Source organism: Mustelus asterias, chromosome 4 (assembly GCF_964213995.1).
Source record: "Mustelus asterias chromosome 4, sMusAst1.hap1.1, whole genome shotgun sequence".
NCBI classification, from domain to species: domain Eukaryota; kingdom Metazoa; phylum Chordata; class Chondrichthyes; order Carcharhiniformes; family Triakidae; genus Mustelus; species Mustelus asterias.
In genome coordinates, this window is record NC_135804.1 from 135,710,974 (window position 1) to 135,734,970 (window position 23,997).

The 23,997-nt window shown below is 44.3% G+C and overlaps 1 protein-coding gene across 6 annotated transcripts in view; it reads right to left on the reverse strand.

Moving 5' to 3' along the window:
• Positions 1-584: 584 nt before the first annotated feature.
• commd5 (COMM domain containing 5) overlaps positions 585-23,997 on the reverse strand; it is a 44,580-nt gene continuing 21,167 nt past the window's right edge. For 4 of the 6 annotated variants that reach the window (XM_078211756.1, XM_078211760.1, XM_078211761.1 and 1 more), the window contains 4 exons: positions 19,058-19,108; positions 14,209-14,304; positions 8,006-8,081; positions 593-1,629 (listed from right to left, as the gene is read on the reverse strand). In XM_078211756.1, the coding sequence (XP_078067882.1) occupies positions 1,528-1,629; positions 8,006-8,081; positions 14,209-14,304; positions 19,058-19,108 (325 nt within the window). In that variant the 3' untranslated portion in view covers positions 593-1,527. Of the gene's footprint in view, positions 1,630-8,005; positions 8,082-14,208; positions 14,305-19,057; positions 19,109-23,997 lie in introns of all 6 variants that reach the window. The other 2 variants (XM_078211757.1, XM_078211759.1) reach the window with 2 other exon arrangements.

A 23,997-nucleotide genomic window follows, 5' to 3' on the forward strand; every position in this document is an offset into this window, starting at 1 on the left:
GGGGTACTGGGACAATTCAACATTCCTTGTAGTCGGGTCAATGATCTAGCTCTCCCTTCTCAATGCGCTGACGTGACAGCCTAGGTCCGGATTAGGATGGGAATGTTGAACCGTCTAACTTAGAGGCAAGAATGTTACCAAATGGGTCAAAATCAATATTTCAGTGATTGAATAATGACACCATTATGCATGAAGAACGTATATCGCATTGAGCGGCATGGTGGCACAGTGGTTAGCACTGCTGCCTTACAGTGCCAGGGAGCCAGGTTCAGTTCTGGCCTCGGGTCACTTTCTGTGTGGAGTTTGCAGGTTTTTCCCCCCGTGTCTGTGTGGGTTTCCTCCATGTATTCCGGTTTCCTTCCACACTCCAAAGATATGCAGGTTAGGTTGATTGGCCATGCTAAATTGCCCTAGTGTTAGGGGGACTAGCAGAGTAAATAGATGAGGTTAAGGGGATAGGGCCTGGGTGGGATTGTGGTCGATGCAGACTCAGCTAAATGACAGAGGTGCAATGGAATATTCCTTGTGCAAGAGTTCAAGCTATTATGAGATCAGCAGTGATAAAAAGGGAGAGAGAAGGAAAGAGAAAAAAAAATGTTCAAATACTTTATTTTTCCCATATCTCAGTTCCCATCAGCAGTTTTGGAAGAGAGACGAACACCAAAGAATTTAGGCTCCAATTGACGAACGACCTGGTTCTGACAGTACAAGTCTAAAGATTTAACACTATTAATTCCTATTGAAATCCAAGTCCTTTGGATCAGGATAAATAGTGTACACTTACTCTACAATGGGATATAAACTCTGACTATCTGGATGGATTTTTCAGTGGCCTGGTTTGGAGACCCAAGTACAGTGATCAGTTTCTGCACTGGGCAGAGTCTTTACCAGACTGAAAAATGGAATGTCAAAAGTATGCTGCTTTATATCACAACAAGTTATACAACTTTTGAAGTTATATTACATTTGAAACTGAATCTGTCATTGTACAACAAGCTGAAGGTCACTCAACTCAAGAGCTTACTTAAAAAGGCTGATCATGTTCAAACATGACCCGATTCACATTCTTTAGTCATTTGCCAATTTGGATGAATACATTATTACCATTGTTCATTGCAGTTCTTGCATCCTTCCTTTCATTTCGTTCCACTTTGTCTCCCTCTCCTTGCCACCTCAATAGCCAGACTTCTGCCAATGTAAAGTCTCCTTTTAAATAGATGGCTGCAAAGTGGGTGTGTGACTTGGGATGATCTATCTGGCCCAGTTACAGCAGTGTTAACAGACACACAGGTTGGATTTGTAATATAGACATGTTAAGGCTGTTGAATATTGGGAATCAATTTAAGAAGCCCATGATACACCAGAGATCTCAGTTCATAAGTCAGGACTTGGATGACAACACATGTACTAAAAATAATGAAAAATTATTTGGCCACAGCAGTTTTAATAAAGCAAGACTGTCTCCTATAGAAGGCTATAGGCAAGTTCCTGGTTTACAATTTTGTTTTAATGAAATTCTGAAATATATTAATCTTGAATTTTGAGAATGCTTCTTTTTTCCAAGTCATTCATTTCCTTCAGGATCAGGGCGACGTTGTACCGCAACTCCTGGAACTTCGCAACTGGGACCTAATGGTCACAAAAGCACAGGAACATTTGAAATGGACATATTTGCTGGTTGGTTATGCTTGGAAGTAAATGAGATCCAACTTTTCTTGTGCTTGCAACGTTTGCAAAAGCAGAGATTATTTATTGAACAGGATGCAGGTTCTTTTCTGTAGCAAGAAAAGACTGGGGGTGGGGGGGACCTGATAGAGATTTTTAGCATTATGAAAGGGTTGGTAAGTAAACATGAAGACAATAATTACACCTGTGTGGGAGGCTAAAATTCAGGGAAATAAATACAAGACAATCGCAAATAAATCATAGAATCCCTACAGTGCAGGAGGCAGCCATTTGGCCCATCGAATCTGCACTGACCACAATTCCATCCAGGCCCTATCCCCGTAACCCCATGCATTTACCCTGGCTAGTCCCCCTGACACTAAGGGGCAATTTAGCATGGCCAAATATCTAACCCGCACATCTTTGGAGTGTGGGCTGGAACGGTGGCACAATGGCTAGCACTGCTGCCTCGCACCCGGGTTCAATTCAGGCCTTGGGTCACTGTCTGTGTGGAGTTTGCACATTCGCCCCTTGTCTGGATGGCTTTCCTCCGGGTGCTCTGGTTTCCTTCCACTGTCCAAAGATGTGCGGGTTAGGCAGATTGGCCATGCTAAATTGCTCCTTCGTGTCAAGGGGACTAGCTAGGGTAAATGCATGGGGTGATGGGGATAGGGCCTGGGTGGGATTGTGGTCGGTGCAGGCTTGATGATCCAAGTGGTCTCCTTCTGTACTGTAGGATTCTATGAAGCCGAAGTATCCGGAAGAAACCCACGCAGACACGGGGAAAACATGCAGACTCCACACAGATAGTGAGCAGAGGCCGGATTCGAACCCGTGTCCCTGATGCTGCGAGGCAACAGTGCCAACCAGCCTGCCGCCCTTGTCAATAGTGAATTCAAAGGCAGTGGGAACATATTGGAACTACAATATAAAAACATCCCATTTAGCTTTTAGTTAGAGGACTGCTGTAGCAAATAGGACTCGAGTGTGTGTACACCTGTAACAAGCTGAAAACCCGTCCCCGCAACTTCAGATGGTTATTTCTTGGGTTCGAGGACTGAGAACAACTAACACCAACACAGGCAGCCAACTCTAGGATTGAAGACAGGTTCATCGGTTTTCCATCATTCTTTCCAGTATCAATAGCTAATCCCACAATGAGATTCTAAAAAGCATTGACGTCAAAAGATCAGCAGCAGTGAAATTAGATGATGAAATGACTGAAAGGATAGTCCTGGCTGGTATTTAATTAGGCAGAAACCAATGGATGTCAGGATACTGCTTTTCAGTTCCCAATCCTGTTAATGACAGGGGGGACTTTCAATTAATACTTGTCACATGCTTGCATCGGGCTGGCGTTTGCCGTATGAGCAGAGACCCAGAAATGCTTTCGCACCATGACCCACACCAAACAATTTTCAGAATCTGCCGGATCACACGGGATGCTATAATTCTTGATGGATTAGCCCTCAAGTGCTCGTGTTCAATCTGAATGACTGATCAATAATTCATCATTTGGAGGAAAACCTGTCTAATGCATCAACCCAGGCACATCTTCACAGTGTTCACCGGGCACTCCAACAATTTGCATTTATACAGTGCCTTTATTGTACAGAGTGTCAATTTAGACATTGGGCCACATGAGCCGTGAGGTCAAGTGTCAAGATGTTTTCCTTTTAAAAAAAAGAGTGTCTTCAGAGGAGGAAAGAGCAAGGTAGAGAGTCTCAGGAAGGGACTTCTAGCACTTAGGGCACCAGGGTAAGTGATGAAAAGTTGGATGCGCAAGAGGTCATAATTCAATCCTACAATAAACAGTGAGAAATCCTTTCATATCACTGCATATTAACAGAACAGTGAGAAGTCTCACAACACCAGGTTAGAATCCAACAGGTTTATTTGGAATCACGAGCTTTTGGAGCGCTGGTCCTTCTTCACTCACCCGAAGGAGCAGCAGCTCCTTCCTGGCTTGGGTCACTGTCTGTGTGAAGTCTGCACGTTCTCACCGTGTCTGCGTGGGTTTCCTCCGGGTGCTCCGGTTTCCTCCCACAGTCCAAAAGATATGCTGGTTAGGTGCATTGGCCATGCTAAATTCTCCCTCAGTGCACCTGAACAGGCACCGGAGTGTGGCAACTAGGGGATTTTCACAGTAACTTCACTGCAGTGTTAATGTTATCCTATTTCTGACACTTAAACTTTAAACAAAGTTACAATGCACTGAAAAATACCTTGCATTTATAAAGCACCTTTAATGCAGCATAACTTGCCAAGCTGCTTCACAGTGCCATAATCAAAAATAATAGTACTGAGCAAAAATACTCAGGTTACCCAAAGCTTGGTCAAGCTGATAGGCTTTAATGAAGGATCCTGAGAGAAAAGATGGAACTAGAGAGGCTCAGGAATTTATGGAGAGGGAATTGCAGAGCAAAGGGCTGAAGTGGCTGAAGGTACAACTGCCAATTGATGAGCGAAGACAGCAGCAGAATGCACAAGAGCCAGAGTCATAGTCGGAAGAATGCCTGGGGTTTGTGGATCTGGATTAAGTTAGAGTTATGGAGAAATGAATCATAGAATCCCTACCTTGCAGAAGGAAGCCATTCAACCCATCAAGCCTGCACCGACAACAATCCCACCCAGACCTTAGCCCCATAACCCCACATATCTACCTTGCTAATCCCTTGACACTGAGGGGCAATTTAGCATGGCCAATCTACCTAACCTGCACATCTTTGGAGTGGGGGAGGAAACTGGAGCATCGGGAGGAAAACTATGCAGACATGGGGAGAACGTGCCTACTCCGCACAGTGACCCGAGGCCAGAATTGAACTCAGGTCCCTGGCGCATGAGGCCAAGAATGGATTTAAGCACAAGGAAAATAATTTTAACCTTGGCACAGCAGGGGTCTGGGAATCAATGTAGGTCAGGAAAGACTTGCTGAGTGAGTGGAACTAGGTATGAGGTGCGGACAAGAGAGATTTGGATGACCTGATGTTTGCAGGGGATATAGGGTAGTTAACCTGTCAGAAAGTATTGCAATAGTCAAATGTGGAGTCATCTTTGCAGATCTTGTTCTTAATGCTCTTTAAGTTTATGGGAGAAAGTTACAATCCAGATTTAACGCTGAGTAAATGTCACAAATGCTACAAGATTAAACAGTTCTGTTTGCAGTTTGCAGCCTTTAATAGAAGTCGGTACACGAATGGGCAACAGACCAAATGTGGTTATATAACGTTTGCAATTGGCAGCAATTCATACTTATATAAGTTTGATGCATCTCAGATTCTAATTACCATTCATTTTCAGCACTGGCCCCTCCCATGTTTACTGATTAACTCAAGTTACAAGCTGATCTTCCAAAAGCCTAACACGGGCAGCAAATTAAGGCCTGCGATTATATCTTGGCAATGTATTCATGGAGCAAAAAAAATGTTTTCGTTCTCTTAACCCTGGAGAAACAAAACTAAAACCCGCAGGCTTCAGTTGTTCAGCCTGCAGAGTCATTGTGTCTTTCCCCCCACTGCAGTGTGTGTGTGTGTGTGCGACATTTCTATATCTGGTTGTACTTTTAGGCCGGGCTTGCCTTCTTGAATTTGGCAGGACTGGCAGTTTGGAAAAGTCTGTTTTCAGCACTCTGATCTCACTGGGATATGTTCTGAACCTGTTATTCATGTAAATTGAGTTTGTGTCTTTATAAGCTCTGTTTGTGAACAGAATTCCCACTCACCTGAAGAAGGGGCTTAGAGCTCCGAAAGCTTGTGTGGCTTTTGCTACCAAATAAACCTGTTGGACTTTAACCTGGTGTTGTTAAACTTCTTATCATGGAACAAAACAGGGAACTCGTCTTTATAGATACACGGACTGCTCTGCTTCAAGATGGTGGCTCACCACCATCTTCCTGGGGGCAATGAGGGATGAGTAACAAATGCCAGGCTTGGCAACAACACCCACATTCCCTTGCATTAGTTTATTTTTAATCATCAAATTCAAGTAAGCATAAAATAAACCCTATTTTTATATTTGTTGAAAATGTATTTGTTCTTGAGATCTGGCTGACATCGAGAGCAATACTTAACAGCCTTGAGGGTAGAGGCAATTAGTGTGTGCATGATTTTGATTTGATTCATTGTCACATGTATTAGTATACAGTGAAAAGTATTGTTTCTTGCGTCCTATACAAAGCATACCATACATAGGGAAGGAAAGGAGAGAGTGCAGAATGTAATGTTACAGTCATAGCTAGGGTGCAGAGAAGGATAAACTTAATGCGAGGTAGGTCCATTCGAAAGTTTGATGGCAGCAGGGAAGAAACTGTTTTTGAGTCGGTTGGTACGTGACCTCAGACTTTTGCACCTTTTTCCTGACAAAAGAAGTGGAAGAGAGTATGTCCGGGGTGTGTGGGGTCCTTGATTATGTTAGCTGCTTTTCCAAGGCAGTGGGACGTGTGGACAGTGTCGATAGATGGGAGGCTGGATTGAGTGATGGACTGGGCTACATTCTGGACCCTTTGTAGCTTCTTGCAGTCTTGGTCACAGCAGGAGCCATGTCAAGCTGTGATACAATCAGAAAGAATGCTTTCTATGGTCAGAATCAGTGTTCCTGGAAGACACAGTGAATCTCTTGGGATTTTATGACAATCCTGCAGCTTTAATGGCAATCTTCTACTGCGAGTCCAGGAATTACCGGATTTACTGAGTTCAGTTTCACCATTTGGCATTGCAAGATTTAAATGCTCGGGATCGTGGTTGTTAATCCTGTGCTTGTGCATCCATACTTAGCAAGATGTTGCTTCTTATTAACTTAGCCTTCACTTTGAAACAGTAAAGAGTTAACTGAAGATGGAGGAGGATTTTAAGGAATACCCTCCTGGCAGGGAGACAATAAATTATTAATCTAATTAGGAACAAGGACTAAAGAGCTGCTGAATCCTGAAGTGCCCCATCATATCTTGGAGAAAATAAACACTAATTTATTTAAGGCTTTGCACAATCTCAAGGTGCCCCAAAATATGTTTCAGCCAACACAATAGTTTTTGAAGCGTAGTCACTATGTAGGGAAGGCAGCAGCCAATTTGTGCACAGCAAGCTCCCACAAACAGCATTATGATGATGATCAGTTAATCTGTTTTCATGATGTTGATTGAGGGATACGTATTGACATCAATAGTGCCATGGGATCCACCTGATTCTCACTGCTGCCTCACAGCACCAAGGACCCAGGTTCAATTCCGGCCTAGGGTGACTGTCTGTGTGGAGTTTACACATTTTTATTTATTTAAAGTTTGTTTATTCATTAGTCACAAGTTGGCTTACGTGAACACGACAATGAAGTTACTGTGAAAATCCCCGAATCGTCACACTCTGGCGCCTGTTCGGCTGCAGTGAGGGAGAATTGAGCACGGCCAATGCACCTAACCAGCATGTCTTTTGGACTGTGGGAGGAAACCGGAGTATCCGGAAGAAACCCACACAGACACGGGGAGAACGTGCAAACTCCACACAGACAGTGACCAAGCCGGGAATTGAACCCAGGTCCCTGGCGCTGTGAGGCAGCAGTGCTAACCATTCTCCCAGTGTCTGCGTAGGTTTCCTCCGGGTGCTCTGGTTTCCTCTCACAGTCCAAAGATGCGTAGGTGAGGTGGATTGACCATGCCAAATTGCCCCTTAGTGTCACAAAATGTGGTTAGATGACTTAACCATGGTAAATGTGGGGGGTTACGGGTATAGGGTGGGGGTGAAGGGCCTGGTACTCTGTCAGAGAGACTTGGTGCAGACTCAATGGACCGAATGAACCTCCTGCATTGTAGGGTTTCTATGATTCAATGAGGGGGCAGGTGGGACCTTGGTTTAATACCTCACCTGAAAGACAGCACCTCCAATAATAGAGCACTCCCTCAGTACTGCACTGGAGTGTCAGCCAAAATATTTGTGCTCAAGTCCAGGAGTGGGACTTGAACCAACAACCTAGTGATTCACAGGTGAGAGTGCTGTCAACTGAGCCACAGCTGATACCTATCGAATGTCTAGAAATCTTACATCCCTTATGAATCAATTTGATGAAGCACGACAGGACCAAACTACAGCATCAACGTTTTATAATAACCAGCTCCAACAATTCTTCCAGGCAACCAGCCAAAGACATGCTGCTAGACAAAGTGCTGCTGAAGTTAGCACCACAAATTGTAGAATGTCACACTCTGCGGAATGCCTCATCTGCGGATTGGAAAGTCTGTAAATGTAGCAGTGATCCTGCCCAAATTCAGTCACCGAGGAAGCGCATGCCATTGCCTCAAGTCAGCTGACGAAACTATACCAAAAAGATATAAATACCTTCCAACGCTACTCACTTCAAAGCGATGAACTTGACCGTTCGCCAGTTTTAATTGCATCAGTATAGCCGGCTGCAGAGCACGGGTCAAGGAACTGCAAACATAAAGTCAATATGAGTGCCAGGGTAGAGGGGAACAATTAATTTTAGCTACCTACTGTATCTAGTCAGGAGCTAGCCACAACCAAAGACTTGCAATTATTTTCTCCCAAAAGCCATAGACGCTGGAGGTCAATTGGAGCTTTCAAAATTGATTTAACTTTTGTTGCATTTGGGTATCAAGAGAGAAGTGGTAGTTATTAGCCAGAGTCCACAATGGGCCATTAGAGAGAGAAAATGGGTTATGTATAGCTTGAGGGGTACAACTACATAAGCATTGGGGAAGGTGAGGAAGCAGGACTGCATGAACTACACAAGAAGCAAAGATTGGCACAGTGGTTAGCACTGCTGCCTCTTGGCGCCAGGGACCCGGGTTCGATTCCCAGCTTGGGTGACTGTGCGGAGTCTGCACGTTCTCTCCATGTCCACGTGGGTTTCCTCCGGGTGCTCCGGTTTCCTTCCACAGTCCGAAAGACGTGTGCTGGTCAGGTGCACTCCCTCACTGTACCCAAACAGGCGTCAGAGTGTGGCGACTAGGGGATTTTCACAATAACTTCATTGCAGTGTTAATGTAAGCCTACTTGTGACACTAATAAATAAGCTTAAACTTAAAAAACTGAAGTGTAAATCAGCCATGATCTGATTGAATGATGGGGCAGGGACTTGGTGGGATGAACAACTTTCTCCTGTTCCCGATACATTCATGGAGACCACTGACAGGTCAAATAGCAGTCTCGTGAGCTAACCCTTTAGCCTTTACACCCATTTTATTAGCACAGCTTTTAATACCAAATTGTGAATTCATTATGACACAAGTGGGCTTGAGTTCCATACCAGTTACAAATGGCAGGTTTTAAAAAAAATACAAGAATAACTTAGAAGCATTCAGCAACACATTACAGGGCAGTAAGTTCCAAATCCGAACATGACTATATCACATTAGGTTCTTCAGGATAAATCTTTCTGCAGTTCTTCAGTTTACAAACGTCGAAAAATAAATCATGTTGAAAGATTGCAACTGTCATTAAATTAACAGCCTTGTTTGGTTAGTTTCTTTTGAAAGGAATAAAGATGTCTTGCTGCAACTATATAGAGCATTGAGGAGACCACATCTGGAGTGTTCGTACAGTTTTGGTCTCCTTAACTAAGGAAACAAAGAAAATAGGAGCAGGAATAGGCCAATCAGCCCTTCCAGCCTGCTGGAATCCTCCATGATCATTCAATATGATCATAGCTGATCATCCAAGTCAATGACCTGATCCCGCCTTCCCCCATTTCCTTTGGCCCCTTTCACCCCAAGAGCTATATTGGACAACTTCTTGAAAACATACAATGTTTTGAGCTCAACTGCCTTCTCTGGTAGCGAATTCCACAGGCTTCACACTCTCTGGGTGAAGAAATTTAACTTAGTGTCACAAGTAGGTTTATATTAACACTGCAATGAATTCACTGTGAAAATTTCTGCTCATCTCAATCCTTAAAGCTTTACCCCGTATCCTTAGACGCCCTCACCATCGGGAACATCCTTCCTGAAGCTACCCTGTCTAGTCCTATTAGAATTTTATAGGTTTCTACGAGATCCCCTCTCATTCTTCTGAACTCCGGTGAATAAAATCCTAACCGACTCAATCTCTCCTCATATGCAAGTCCCACTATAACAGGATTCAGTCTGGTAAATCTTTGTTGCACTCCCTCTAGAGCAAGAACATCCTACCTCAGATAAGGGGATCAAAACTGCACATAATATTTCAGATGTGGCCTCGCCAAGGCCCAGTATAATGGTAGCAAGACATCCCTGCTCCTGTACTCAAATCCTCTTGTTATGAAAGCCAACATACCATTTGCCTTCTTTATCGCCTGCTGCACCTGCATGTTTACCTTCAACGAATGGTGGACGAGGACACCCAGGTCTCATTGCACATTACCCTCACTTAATTTATTGCTATTTAGCTAATAATCTGTCTTCCTGTTTTTGCTACAAAAGTAGATAACCTCACTTTTATCCACATTATACTGTATCTGTCATGCATTTGCTCACTCACTCAGTTGTCCAAATCACATTGAAGCATCTCTGCATCCTCCTCAAAGCTCACCCGCCCACCCAGCTTTGTGTCATTTGCAAATTTGAAGATATAACATTTACTTCCCTCATCTAAACCATTAATATATATTGTGAATAGCTGGGATCCTTGCACCGATCCTGCAGTACCCCAGCAGTCACTGCCTGATAGTCTTAAAAATACCCGTTTATTCCAACTCTGTTTCCTGTTTGCCAACCAATTTTCTATCCATCTCAATACATTACTCCTAATCCCATGCACTTAATTTTACACACTAATCTCTTATGTGGGATTTTGTTGAAAGCCTTCTGCAAGTCCAAATAAATCATATTCACTGGTTTCCCCCTCATTTCCCCCTTGGGATAATGATGCAGCTATATAAGACCCTCGTCAAACCCCACTTGGAGTACTGTGCTCAGTTCTGGTCGCCTCACTATAGGAAGGATGTGGAAAAGATTGAAAGGGTGCAGAGGAGATTTACAAGGATGTTGCCTGGATTGGTTGGCATGCCTTATGAGGGTAGGCTGAGGGAGCTCGGTCTTTTCTCCTTGGAGAGACGAAGGATGAGAGGAGACCTAATAGAGGTGTATAAGATGTTGAGAGGCATAGATCGGATGGACTCTCAGAGGCTTTTTCCCAGGGTGGAAATGTCTGCTACGAGAGGACACAGGTTTAGGGTGCTGGGGGGTAGGTACAGGGGAGATGCTAGGGGTAAGTTTTTCACACAGAGGGTGGTGGGCGAGTGGAATCGGCTGCCATCAGTGGTGGTGGAGGCGAACTCAATAGGGTCTTTTAAGAGACTCCTGGATGAGTACATGGAGCTTAATAGGATGAAGGGTTATAGGTAGGTCTAGAAGGTAGGGATGTGTTCGGCACAACTTGTGGGCCGAAGGGCCTGTTTGTGCTGTAGTTTTTCTATGTTCTATGTTCAACTGGAAGAATTCCAGTAGATTTCTCAAGCATGATTTCCCTTTCATAAATCCACGTTGACTGTCCGATTCTACCACTGCTTCCCACCTCTCCGCTATTAGATCTTTGATAATGGACTCCAGGATTTTCCCCATTCCTGACATCAGTCTGACAGCTCTACAATTCACTGTTTTCTCTCCACCTCCCTTTTTAAATAAGGAAGGATATATACTTGCCATATGTGGAGTGCAACAAAGCTGCATCAGATTAATTCCTGGGAGGGTGGGATTCTCCTATAAGGCCAGGTTGAGAAAACTGGGCCCGTATACTCTAGAGCTGAGAAAAGTGAGAGGTGATCTCATCGAATCACACAGAATCCTTACAGGTCTCTACAAAGTGGATGCAGGAATGATGAGACTGTGTTCCCTAGGTTAAGGTCGAGAATCTGGGGACAGTCTCAGAATAAGAGGCAGGCCATTTAAGACTGAGATAAGGAGGAATTTCTTCACTCAGCGGGTGGCGAATCTTTGGAATCCTCTACTCCAGAGGACTGTGGAAGCTATCAGTCATTAGCTTATTCAAGACTGATAGATATATTTCTAGACATTAAAGAGCTCGAGAGATATGGGGAAAGTGTGGGAAAATAACATTCTTGTAGAAGAACAGTCCAGATATAATTAAAAGGTGGAGCAGGCTCAAGTAGTCGAATGGCGTACTCTTTCTCCTCTTTCCCATGTTTCCTTGAAAGCAATTTTTCAAATGCTTCTCATCAATTGGATGACAGAGCAAGATTACAGTTACTTACTAGCTGATCAAGGCAGAAATAAATAAAATGGAACAGTGCTAATGCAGTTTAACATGAAAAAATAATAATGCTGACTACATTTTAGGAGCAGATCATTATCTGTAAAATGCTGAGAGAAGTCCTGAGGTCGTGAAGGGTGCTATATAAACACTTGTTCTTTCTTTAACAGTACAATGAAGCAAGGTTACTTAACCTCATTCAACAAAATGAGGAAAATATTATAAGCATATCATAAAAAGCAATGAGCACTTTGTAAATTTCACAGAGATTTTAACAAGCCGTGAACAATGCAGAATGGCATATGAAGCAATGAGTCAGATACTTGACACAAGTCATGACAACTTTTCCCCACGGGGTTTCACATCTCAGTAACCTCCTCCAGCTTCATAACAACTATTCTGTTGTGGGTACTATCTTTGAGATGAAACATTTAACCAAGGCACCATTAGATTCTTAGGTGGATGTAAAAGATCTAGAACATAGAACATAGAACATTACAGCGCAGAACAGGCCCTTCGGCCCACGATGTTGCACCGACCAGTTTAAAAAAAAAACAGTGACCCTCCAACCTAAACCAATTTCTTTTCGTCCATGAACCTATCTACGGATCTCTTAAACGCCCCCAAACTAGGCGCATTTACTACTGATGCTGGCAGGGCATTCCAATCCCTCACCACCCTCTGGGTAAAGAACCTACCCCTGACATCGGTTCTATAACTACCCCCCCTCAATTTAAAGCCATGCCCCCTCGTGCTGGATTTCTCCATCAGAGGAAAAAGGCTATCACTATCCACCCTATCTAAACCTCTAATCATCTTATATGTTTCAATAAGATCCCCTCTTAGCCGCCGCCTTTCCAGCGAAAACAATCCCAAATCCCTCAGCCTCTCCTCATAGGATCTCCCCTCCATACCAGGCAACATCCTGGTAAACCTCCTCTGCACCCTCTCCAAAGCCTCCACATCCTTCCTGTAATGTGGGGACCAGAACTGCACACAGTACTCCAAGTGCGGCCGCACCAGAGTTGTGTACAGTTGCAACATAACGCTACGACTCCTAAATTCAATCCCCCTACCAATAAACGCCAAGACACCATATGCCTTCTTAACAACCTTATCTACTTGATTCCCAACTTTCAGGGATCTATGCACACATACACCTAGATCCCTCTGCTCCTCCAATATACTCTTCTGATGAATAGCAAGTGGGCTAAGATTTTTCCTTCAACATTACAAGAACAGATTATCTGGTCATTATCCCATTGCTGGTTGTGGGAGCTTGTTGTGTGGAAATAGGCTGCTGTGTTTCCTACATGACAACAGTGACTGTCCTTCAACCTTACTGATTGTGAAGTGCTTTGGGATGCTCCCAGGTCATGAAAGGTGCTGCAAAGTTGCAAGTCTTTCTATTTCTCCCTTTAAGACACTCCTTTAAACCTACCTTTTTCTCTTGGCATTTGGTCACCTGCCCCAGCATCCCCCTTCATGGCTTTGTTTTCTTACATTCCTATGAAACACCTCAAGGGGAGGAGATGGCCTCGCGGCACAGTTGCACAGTGATTAGCACTGCTGCCTCACAGCGCCAGGGACCCGGGTTCAATTTTTGGCTTGGGGTCACTGTTGTGTGGAGTTTGCACGTTCTCCCCGTGTCTGCGTGGGTTTCTTTGGGTGCTCAGTCCCACAGTCCAAAGATGCTCGGGTCAGGTGGATTGACAATGCTAAATTGCCCCTTAATGTCAGGGGGACTAGGGCCTGGGTGGGTTTGTGGCCAGTGCAGACTCGATGGGCTGAGTGGTCTCTTTCTGCACTGTAGGATTCTATGATATGATAATCGCTTGGCTATTAACCCAGAAACTCAGCTAATGTTCTGGGGATCCAGATTCGAATCCTGCCACAGCAGATGGTGGAATTTGAATTCAATTTTTAAAAAATCTAGACTTAAGAATTTACTGATGACCATGAAACCATTGTCAATTATCAGAAAACCTATCTGGTTCACTGTTGTCCTCTGGGAAGGAAATCTGCCGTCCTTACCTGGTCTGGCCTACATGTGACTGCAGAGCCACAGGAACATGGTTGACTCTCAACTGTCCTCTGAACAAGGACAATTCGGGGTGGGCAATAAATGCCGCCCAGCCAAAGACGCCCATGTTCCATGAATGAATTTAAAAAGATGTCTTATAATGGTAAAGGTGCTATACAAATGCAAATATGTCATATTGCTGTTGTGCGTCTGCCAGTATCTGCAGGATTCTACACAGGAGGAGCATCAACAGAAGCTCAAGCAAGGGTTACTTGGCCAGAAAATGATGCATGTTGACAGGAGATTCAATCAAAAAAGTTACTTTACCTGGAAGAAATAGCCACATCAACACGCCATCTGAAATCTTGAAGAGTTGGCAATCGAGTCCTGTTTTGCAAAGCTGCAGTCTCCAATACTGACCGCCTTAAATAAAAAAAAACCAAATAGTATTGTAATACTTTGGATCATAACATCATAAGACACTGAGCATGAGTAGGCCATTCAGCCCCTCAAGCCTGCTTTGCTGTTCAATAAAATCATGGCTGATCCGATTGGGACCTTAACTCCATTCTCTTGCCTGCTCCTATAACACAACTCCCTTGCAGATCAAGAATCTAACCCTGCTTTGAATATACTCAATGAACCAGCCCCCACTACCCTTTGGAGCAAGAATTCCAAAAATTAGCAGCCCTCAGAGAAGAAATTTCACCTCATCTTGGTCTTAAATGAGAAATTCCTGATTTTGAAATTATGCTCCCGAGTTCTCGATTTCCCCATGAGAGGTAACACGCTCCCAGCGTCTACCCTGTCGAGCCCCAATTGAATTTTATATATTTCAATAAGATCATCTCTCATTTTCCTAAAGGTCAATGAATGTAGGCCTGACCTGCGTAGCCTTTCCATCCCAGGAATTAGCCTAATGAAATGCCTCAAAATTACAAGTATATCAAGAAAAAAGAATACAGCACAGGAACAGGCCCTTCAGCCCACCAAGCCTATGTTCTCATATGACGTCTCTCCAAACTAAAGACCTTTTGCCTCTATATGGTCCATATCCCCCTATTCCCTGCCTATTCATGTTTCTGTTAAGATGACTCTTAAACGTTGCTATTGTATCTGCTTCTACCACCTCCTCTGGCAGCCCATTCCTGGCACTTACCACTCTCTGTGTAAAAAAACCTGTCTCTTACATCTCCTTTAAATTTGTCCCTTTTACTTTATGCCTCTTAGTAATTGACATTTCTGCCCTGGTAAAAAGATCCACTCTCCATGCTTCTCATAATTTTGTAAATCTCTATCAGGTCGCCCCTCAGCCTCCGATGTTCATGTGAAAACAAACCAAGTTTGTCCAATCTCTCCTCATAGCTAATGCCCTCCGAACCAGGCAACATCTGGGTAAACCTTCTCTGCACCCTCATCAAAGCCTCCACATCCTTCTGGTGGTGTGGTGACCAAACTTGTACGCAATATTCCAGATGTGGTCTAAACAAAGTTCTACACAATTGCAACATGACTTGCCAATTTTTATACTCTATGCCCTGACCGATGAAGGCATATACCATATGCCTTCTTGATCATCTTCTCCTCCCTTAAGTAAGGAGACCAGAACTGTATGTAGTACTCTGGGTATAATCTCACCAAAACCCCATACGGTTACAGCAGGGTTGCCCCACGTTTTGTACTCCATCTTACTTGCAAGCGTTTCTCCAATCACCAAGTCACATTACCATTCAAATATGAGCAGCACTATAACAGGTAACAAAATTCTGTGAGAAGTCAGAAATTTCAGAAACTAGTTTTGACTACTTGCGAGTTTCTGCCCAACTTTCTTTCAACCGCCAGTCTAATGACCGTCAGGTGAATTATATAGAGATTGTAACTCTGAGAAGGCTGTCTGCATTCATCTCTAGTTTCCACAGCAGCATTAGTCCCATTCCCACATCTCTACACTCCCACTCCTTCAGTCACCTTTTCTTAAATGATCTTTGCTTCAATCACTAACTCCAGTAGTGACTGCACGACCTGTGCAAGACTTTCCCCGGTCAGTCCTCAGATTCTGGCATTTAATTTTTTTTGTTCATTTGTGGGACATGGGCATCGTGGGCTGACCATCATTTATTGCCCATCCCTAGTTACCTGACAGTTGAGAGTCAATCACATTGCTGCGGCTCTAGAATCACATGTAGGCCAGAACAGGTAAGGATGGCAGATTTCCTTCCCCTTTCTATTTATTCGTGTCACAAGTAGGTTTACATTAACACTGCAATGAAGTTACTGTGAAAGCCCTTGAGTCGCCACACTCTGGCACCTGTTCAGGCATACTGAGGGAGAATTTAGCATGGTCAATGCACCTAACCAACACGTCTTTCGGACCGTGGGAGGAAACCGGAGCACCCGGAGGAAACCCACACAGACACGGGGAGAACATGCAGACTCCACACAGACAGTGACCCAAACTGGGAATCGAACCCAGGTCCCTGGCGCTGTGAGGCAGCAGTGCTAACCACTGTGCCACCCAATGGACATCAATCAAGGACATCAATTCCTAAAGGACATTAGTAAACCAGATGGATTTTTCTGACAATCAACAATGGTTTCATGGTCATCAGTAGATTCTTCATTCCAGATATTTTTTATTGAATTCAAATTCCACTATCTGCCATGGCGGGATTCGAACCCGGGTCCCCAGAACACTAGCTGAGTTTCTAGATTAATAGCGATATTACCAAGAGGCCATCGCCTCTCCAGAATCTGCAGTGGACCCTGTGCAGACTGCTCAACGGTGTATCACAGCCGAGCCAGATAACACTCTCAACCTGCTATTATGATGTGAAGATGCCGGTGTTGGACTGGGGTGGGCACCGTAAGTAGTCTCACAACACCAGGTTAAAGTCCAACAGGTTTATTTGGTAGCACGAGCTTTTGGAGCGCTGCTCCTTCGCAGCGCTCCGAAAGCTCATGCTACCAAATAAACCTGTTGGACTTTAACCTGGTGTTGTGAGACTACTTACTGAACCTGATATTAGATGAATCCTAGCAGGGGGCGATAGACTGCAATCAATATCTAGCATTTTCAATTCCACTCTGGTTATGAGACCAATTCCTCTAGCACCATCCTGGATATGATTAACTAATTTAGCATTGATTGGTAATCTGGTTTATCACACCCAAACCCTGTGGTTAAGATGCATGCAGTCATAATTCCCAACTAATCTTTTGTACATTCATATATACACTTAGCAATAAAGGAATGCTTAATTGGAAAACAGCAATCAAAGGCAAATTAATTCTAAAGTTAGCCCATGCTCCCTGGGTTAACATATTAGCATCAATAATGAGAATGGGGGTGGTGTACAATTCGACTGTAACTGTGAAACACTATGAAAACATGATTTTGTTAGGGAGAAATGGTAGTATAGTGGTTATGTCAATGGATTATTGAATTATTAAACCGTCTATTTTAGATAGTTACATGGGTAAGATGGGTAGAGAGGGATATGGGCCAAATGAGGGCAATTGGGACTAGCTTAGGGGTTTATAAAAAAAAAGGGTGGCATGGACAAGTTGGGCCGAAGGGCCTGTTTCCAGGATGTAAAACCTCTATGACTCTATTCGTAACCCAGAGGTCCAGATTAATGCTCCGGGACATGGGTTCTGATCTCATCGAGGGAAGTAGAATTTAAATTCAATTAATGTAAGCTGAACTTGAAAGCTTGTTTCAATAATGGTGACCACAAAACCACCGATTGTTGTCAAAGCCCATTTGGCTCACAAATGCGCTTCAGCGAAGGAAAACTGCTGTCCTCATCTCATCTGGCCCACGTGGGATTCCAGACCCACAGCAATATGCTCGACTCATAACAGCCCTCTGAAATGACCTAATAAGCATTTCACAGGCAACAAGGATGGGCAATAAATGCCGGCCTTGCCAATGCCTACATCCCATGGAAGCATACAGAAATGTTCGCAGTCAAGCTGAGAGTGGGCTTACAGGATACAGGATCAATCCCCCAGTCTCAGCAGTAGTACATTTCGTATGTGCGTGCGCGCCCACGCGTGGGGTGTGAGCGTGGGTCTTTGTTGGGGGAGGGGTGTGGGGGTGTGTGTATGTATGTGGGGAGTGAAGGGTGTGGGTGTGCGTGGGGGAGAGGTGCTTGGGTGTGTGTTGCGAGGGGGGGGGGCTGGAGGGGGAAGGGGGGAGGAGGGGTGAGTGTGTGGGGTCTGGGGGCAGAGAGCAATGGATGGACTAAGTGGGAGATGCACAAGGGGCCAGGGTTTGGAGGCATGCCAAGGTCTCAGTGGATTGTCAGGCTGGAAGAAGTTAAGAGTTAGGGAGGGGCAGGGCCATGGAGAAATCCGAACGCTGAATGAGATTTGTTTTTAAATTAGGGTGTCGATGGATAGGGTGTCAGTGCAGATCAGTGATCACAGAGGTAATGGGTGAACAGGACTCGGTGCGAGTCAGCAGAGGTTTGAAGTTTAAGGAGAGTGGACGATGGTGGGCTGGTCAGCGCAGCACTGGACTGGTCACATCTCGAGGCCACTAAAGCATGAACATGTATTTCAGCAACAGATAAGCTGAGAGAGAGGAGCAGACACGGGCAACAACACAGAGACAGCAGTCATTAGTCTTTGCAACGGGAAACCACATGAAGACGGAAACACAGCTCAGAGCCATAAGCGGATGCTGAGATGATTCTCATCCCAGCAGTCAGGATTAGGTTTGGATAGGAGCAGAAGACTCCCTACTCTGGTGTCCCAGCTTACTTTTATTTTCAATTTAACATTTATAAAAACAAAGGTGAAATCCATCAGTTTTGGATCAAATATTCATTGGCACCAAGCATTGCTTCATAGACCATAAATCAATACATGCTAAACACAAAGCCATTACTGTGTTTTCACCACAGAATATCAGCATGTCATTCCAACCAATAACATTTCTAGCCAAACAGTCTGGTTTAAGGCACTTTTCTGTCAGCTGATTAACCATAGTTTATTTAACGTCTGACTAGTTCAAAGCAATGGAATCCCTGTTATAACTCGATTCTTTACAAGACTACAATACGAAGGAAAATAAGCGGCCGCTTGAAGTAATTTAGAACAGTTTCCTGTGGTATTACCAATTACTGTGGCCGGTATCAGTGACATCACAGGAGAAATTAAAATAACCAACCTGCTACCAAACACAACACTCGCAAAGTCAGAAATAAATTCCTCTGGAATCCTGAAATACAGAAGTGTCAGAAAAACAGGTAAGTACCGAAGGTAAAAGGCAGATTCCAAATGTTTACAGTAAAATGCACTCTCCTAGTTGCGGGAAAAGGTTCTAATTTATTTTTATATTCACTTCAGTTACTCCCCCAACAGAGTACAAATCGCTTACAAGAAAACAACTCTTTACAAATGTAAAATACTACAGATTCTGGAAATTAAAACCAAGTGCTGGAAATACTCAGCAGGTCAGAAAAATGAGCCAAAGGCTTCAGATCATTGACCTTTTCATCAGAACTGGTCAGAGAAGGCTTGATTCTATATTGGCGGCATGGTGGCACAGTGGTTAGCACTGCTGCCTCAGAGCGCCAGGGACCAGGGCTCATTTCTGGCCTCGGGTCACTCTTTGTGTGGAGCTTGCACGTTCTCCCCGCGTCTGCGTGGGTTTCTTCCGGGTGCTCCGGTTTCCTCCCACAGTCCAAAGATGTGCGGGTTAGGTGCATAGGCCGTGCTAAATTGTTCCTTAGTGTCAGGGGGATTTGCAAGGTAAATATGTGGGGTTACGAGGATAGGGCCTGGGTGGGACTGTTGTCGGTGCAGGCTTGATGGGCCAAATGACCTGTTCCTGCACTGTAGGGATTCAAAGATGTAATAGGATGCGAGCAAGTAAATGGGGACGTTAGTGATGGGATGGAGTGTAGAAGCATTAAGCATTTCTCTATGATCTGGAATGTATCAAAGGATGGTGGAAGCAAATTCAAGAGTAATTTCAAATGGGAATTGGATAAATTCATAAATGGGAGAAAAACCAAAGTTTCTGGGGAAAGAGCAGTGCTTTATATATGATTGCAGTGATTGACTCTTAACTACTCACTAAAGTGCCGAATGAGACACTCAGTTGTGTAAAACAACTATAAGCAGAAACAGGGGTATAATGATGTGGCGATGCCGGCGTTGGACTGGGGTGAGCACAGTAAGAAGTCTCACAATGCCAGGTTAAAGTCCAACAGGTTTATTTGGTAGCACAAGCTTTCGGAGCTCTGCTCTGACCCAATCTTCTTCAGCAACCTTTTGTAAGGCGTTTGATAAGGTGCCTCACAAAGGTTGCTGAAGAAGATTGGGTCACACGGAGTTGGGGGTAGGGTGTTAGTGTGGATTGGGGATTGGCTATCCGTCAGAAAGCAGAGAGTCGGAATAAATGGGTGCTTTTCTGGTTGGCAGATGGTAACTAGTGGTGTGCCGCAGGGATCGGTACTGGGGCCTCAACTATTTACCATTTATATAGACGATCTGGAGGAGGGGACTGAGTGTAGGGTAACAAAGTTTGCAGACGACACAAAGATAAGTGGAAAAGTGAATCGTGTGGAGGACGTAGAAGGTCTGCAGAGAGATTTGGACAGGCTGAGTGAGTGGGCGAGGATCTGGCAGATGGAGTATAACGTTGACAAATGCGAGGTTATTCACTTTGGAGGAAATAATAGCAAATTGGATTATCTAAATGGAAAAAGATTACAACATGCTACTGTGCAAAGGAACCTGGGGGTCCTTGTGCATGTGACGCAAAAACCCAGTCTGCGGGTGCAACAGGTGATCAAGGCAGCAAATGGGATGTTGGCCTATACGCAAGGGGGATAGAATATAAAAGCAGAGATGTCTTGCTGCATCTGTACAGGGCATTGGTGAGGCCGCAGCTGGAATACTGTGTGCAGTATTGGTCCCTTATTTGTGGAAGGATATATTGGCCTTGGAGGGAGTGCAGAGAAGGTTCACCAAGTTGATACCAGAGATGAGGGGTGTTGATCATGAGGAGAGACTGAGCAGATTGGGTTTGTACTCGTTGGAATTTAGAAGGCTGAAGGGGAATCTTATAGAGACCTATAAGATAATGAAGGCGATGGATAGGGTAGAGGTGGAGAGATTCTTTCCACTTAGAAAGGAAGCTAGAACTAGAGGGCACAGCCTCAAAATAAAGGGGGGTCAGTTTAGGACAGAGTTGAGGAGGAACTTCTCTCAGAGGGTGGTGAGTCTCTGGAATTCTCTGCCCACTGAAGTGGTGGAGGCTACCTCGTTGACTATGTTTAAGTGATGGATAGATGGATTCCCAATCGGTAAGGGAATTAGGGGTTATAGGGATCAGGTGAGTAAGTGGAATTGGTCCACTTCAGATCAGCCATGATCTTATTGAATGGCGGGGCAGGCTCGAGGGGCTAGATGGCCTACTCCTGCTCCTATTTCTTATGTTATGTTCTTATGTTCTCCCAAAGCTCGTGATACCAAATAAACTTGTTGGACTTTAACCGGATACAATGAGGCAGCATTCTCAGGACAAAGGATAACCAATAAATCCTGCACCCGCCACTGACTCCCATTTCCAGAAAATGAATTTTAAAAAATGCAAATCCTCAGAAAATTGTTGCTCCACTTGACAAAATTTTAGCGAGTTTTACTTCATTCAAATCAGCGCTTTAAAAACTTCAAGTACATTTGTCTTGCCTGTCCTAGAATATAGAACATTACAGCGCAGTAAAGACCCTTCGGCCCTCGATGTTGCGCCGACCAGTGGTAGAGCACAGCCAACGTTTTGAGTCTAAATGACCCTTCATCAGAACTCTGGTTCTGACGAAGTCATCTAGACTCGAAATGCTGGCTCTACTCTCTCTCCACAGATGCTGTCAGACCTGCTGAGATTTTCCAGCATTTTTCTGTTTTTGTTTCAGATTCCAGCATCCGCAGTATTTTGCGTTTATCTTAAAACTTACTTAAGGTGTAGAGTGCTTTGAGATATCCTGTAGGCATAAAAGGTGCCATGCAAGTGCAATTCTTTCTTTCTTCCCTCAGAATGGGTGAAAGCACTTCATAATGGACGTATTACTTATGAAGTAAAGGGAAGGTAAGGTTGCCATGATCCCAGATGACCATAGGTTGCTCTCTCCTTTGAGGGGGACAGCTGACTGGTGATGATTTAACCTGAGGATCACCACACCTCAAGCGAGGGGCAAGGTTGAGAAGGTTAATTAGCTCAGCCAGTACAGGAATTGAACACGCGCTGTTGATGTCACTCTGCATCGCTAACCAGCTGTCCAGCTTACTGAGCCAGAAGTACAGTCACTGCCCTTCTGTAGCCAGATGCAATAGCTAATCCATGTCCAACAATGGTCTCACAAACAGTAATGAAATAATGATCAGTTAATCTGTTTATACAAAGCGGAGGCAAATTCTTAAAAGGAAGAAAGTGATCTCATTGCAGGTAATATTTAACTGAAAGGATTACTTAATCTGGAACAGCTCACTAAATGAGGAATACTCTTTGCCGAGAGAAGCTCTGAGACTTAACGTTCATTAGATTAGACACGCTATAAGAGCAGGGTCTTTTTCCTGGTATAACTCAACATACAAACACTGCGGAGGTATCAGACAGATTAGTGCAAGCTCAAAGCTGCGACCAGGAAAATATTTCGCACGCTGGCATTTTAAATCTACACAAGTCCTTACTTTAAAAACTGAAGCAATTTCTAAGTGGCATATCACTTCAAAATGTGAATGCAAACGATAGAGGAACACAAAAGGCACAGAGATTACAGAAACCCTACATAACTGGGACAGATTTACAATAGACGTGTCTTTGTTTCCTTGGGTACAAATTTAAAGAGACCAGAGATGGGAGCGTGAACAATATACATCATCTACACATCATTACTTTCTCAGAAGACTAAGGAGATTTGGCATGTCAGCTACGACTCTCACCAACTTTTACAGATGCACCACAGAAAGCATTCTTTCTGGTTGTATCACAGCTTGGTATGGCTCCTGCTCTTGGTATGGCTCCTGCTCTGCCCAAGACCGCAAGAAACTACAAAAGGTTGTGAATGTAGCCCAATTCATCACGCAAACCAGCCTCCCATCCATTGACTCTGTCCACACTTCCCGCTGCCTCGGGAAAGCAGCCAGCCATAATCAAAGACCCCATGCACCCGGGACATTCTCTCTTCCACCTTCTTCCAATCGGGAAAAAGATACAAAAGTCTGAAGTCACATACCAACCGACTCAAGAACAGCTTCTTCCCTGCTGCTGTCAGACTTTTGAATGGACTTACCTTGCGGAAAGTTGATCTTTCTCTACACCCTAGCTATGACTGTAACACTACATTCTGCACTCTCTCATTTCCTTCTCTATGAACGGTATGCTTTGACTGCATAGCGCGCAAAAAACAATACTTTTCACTATGTTAATACATGTGACAATAATGAATCAAATCAAATCTTTTATCACAGACTCTGTAGAATTCAGGGATCTCAGTAATCAAGGTAGTTGAACATTGACAGCTTGAGTCTTGACAGTGACTTAAAAACTTTCGTGCTCCATATTTGAATGAACATTCTTTCAATTACAATGAAAAAATGGGCAGGATTTTCCGGCTTCTCCATGGCACATTTGCGGCGAGGCTAGCCATTGGTTGGTGGTGGGATCTTCCGGTACCGCCGCTGTCAACGGGTTTTCCCATTGTTTACATCCTCCACCGAAAATCCTGCCCACAGGAACGGCCGGAAAATTTCACGCCAGTGATTTTAAAAAAACATAATGTCAGGAAACCCCAAAGTGCTTTACTACAATTAAGGGTGGCACGGTGGCACAGTGGCTAGCACTGCTGCCTCACAGCGCCAGGGACCCGGGGTCGATTCCGGCCTCGTGTCACTATGTGTGTGGAGTTTGCACATTCTCCCCGTGCCTGCATGGGTTTCCTCCGGGTGCTCCGGTTCCCTCCCACACTCCAAGGTTGTGCAGGTTAGGTTGATTGGCTATGCTAGATTGCCCCTGTAGTGTCAGGATAAATATGTGGGGTTACGGGAATAGGACATGGGAGGGAGTGTTGTCAGTGCAGACGTGATAAGACAAATGGCCTC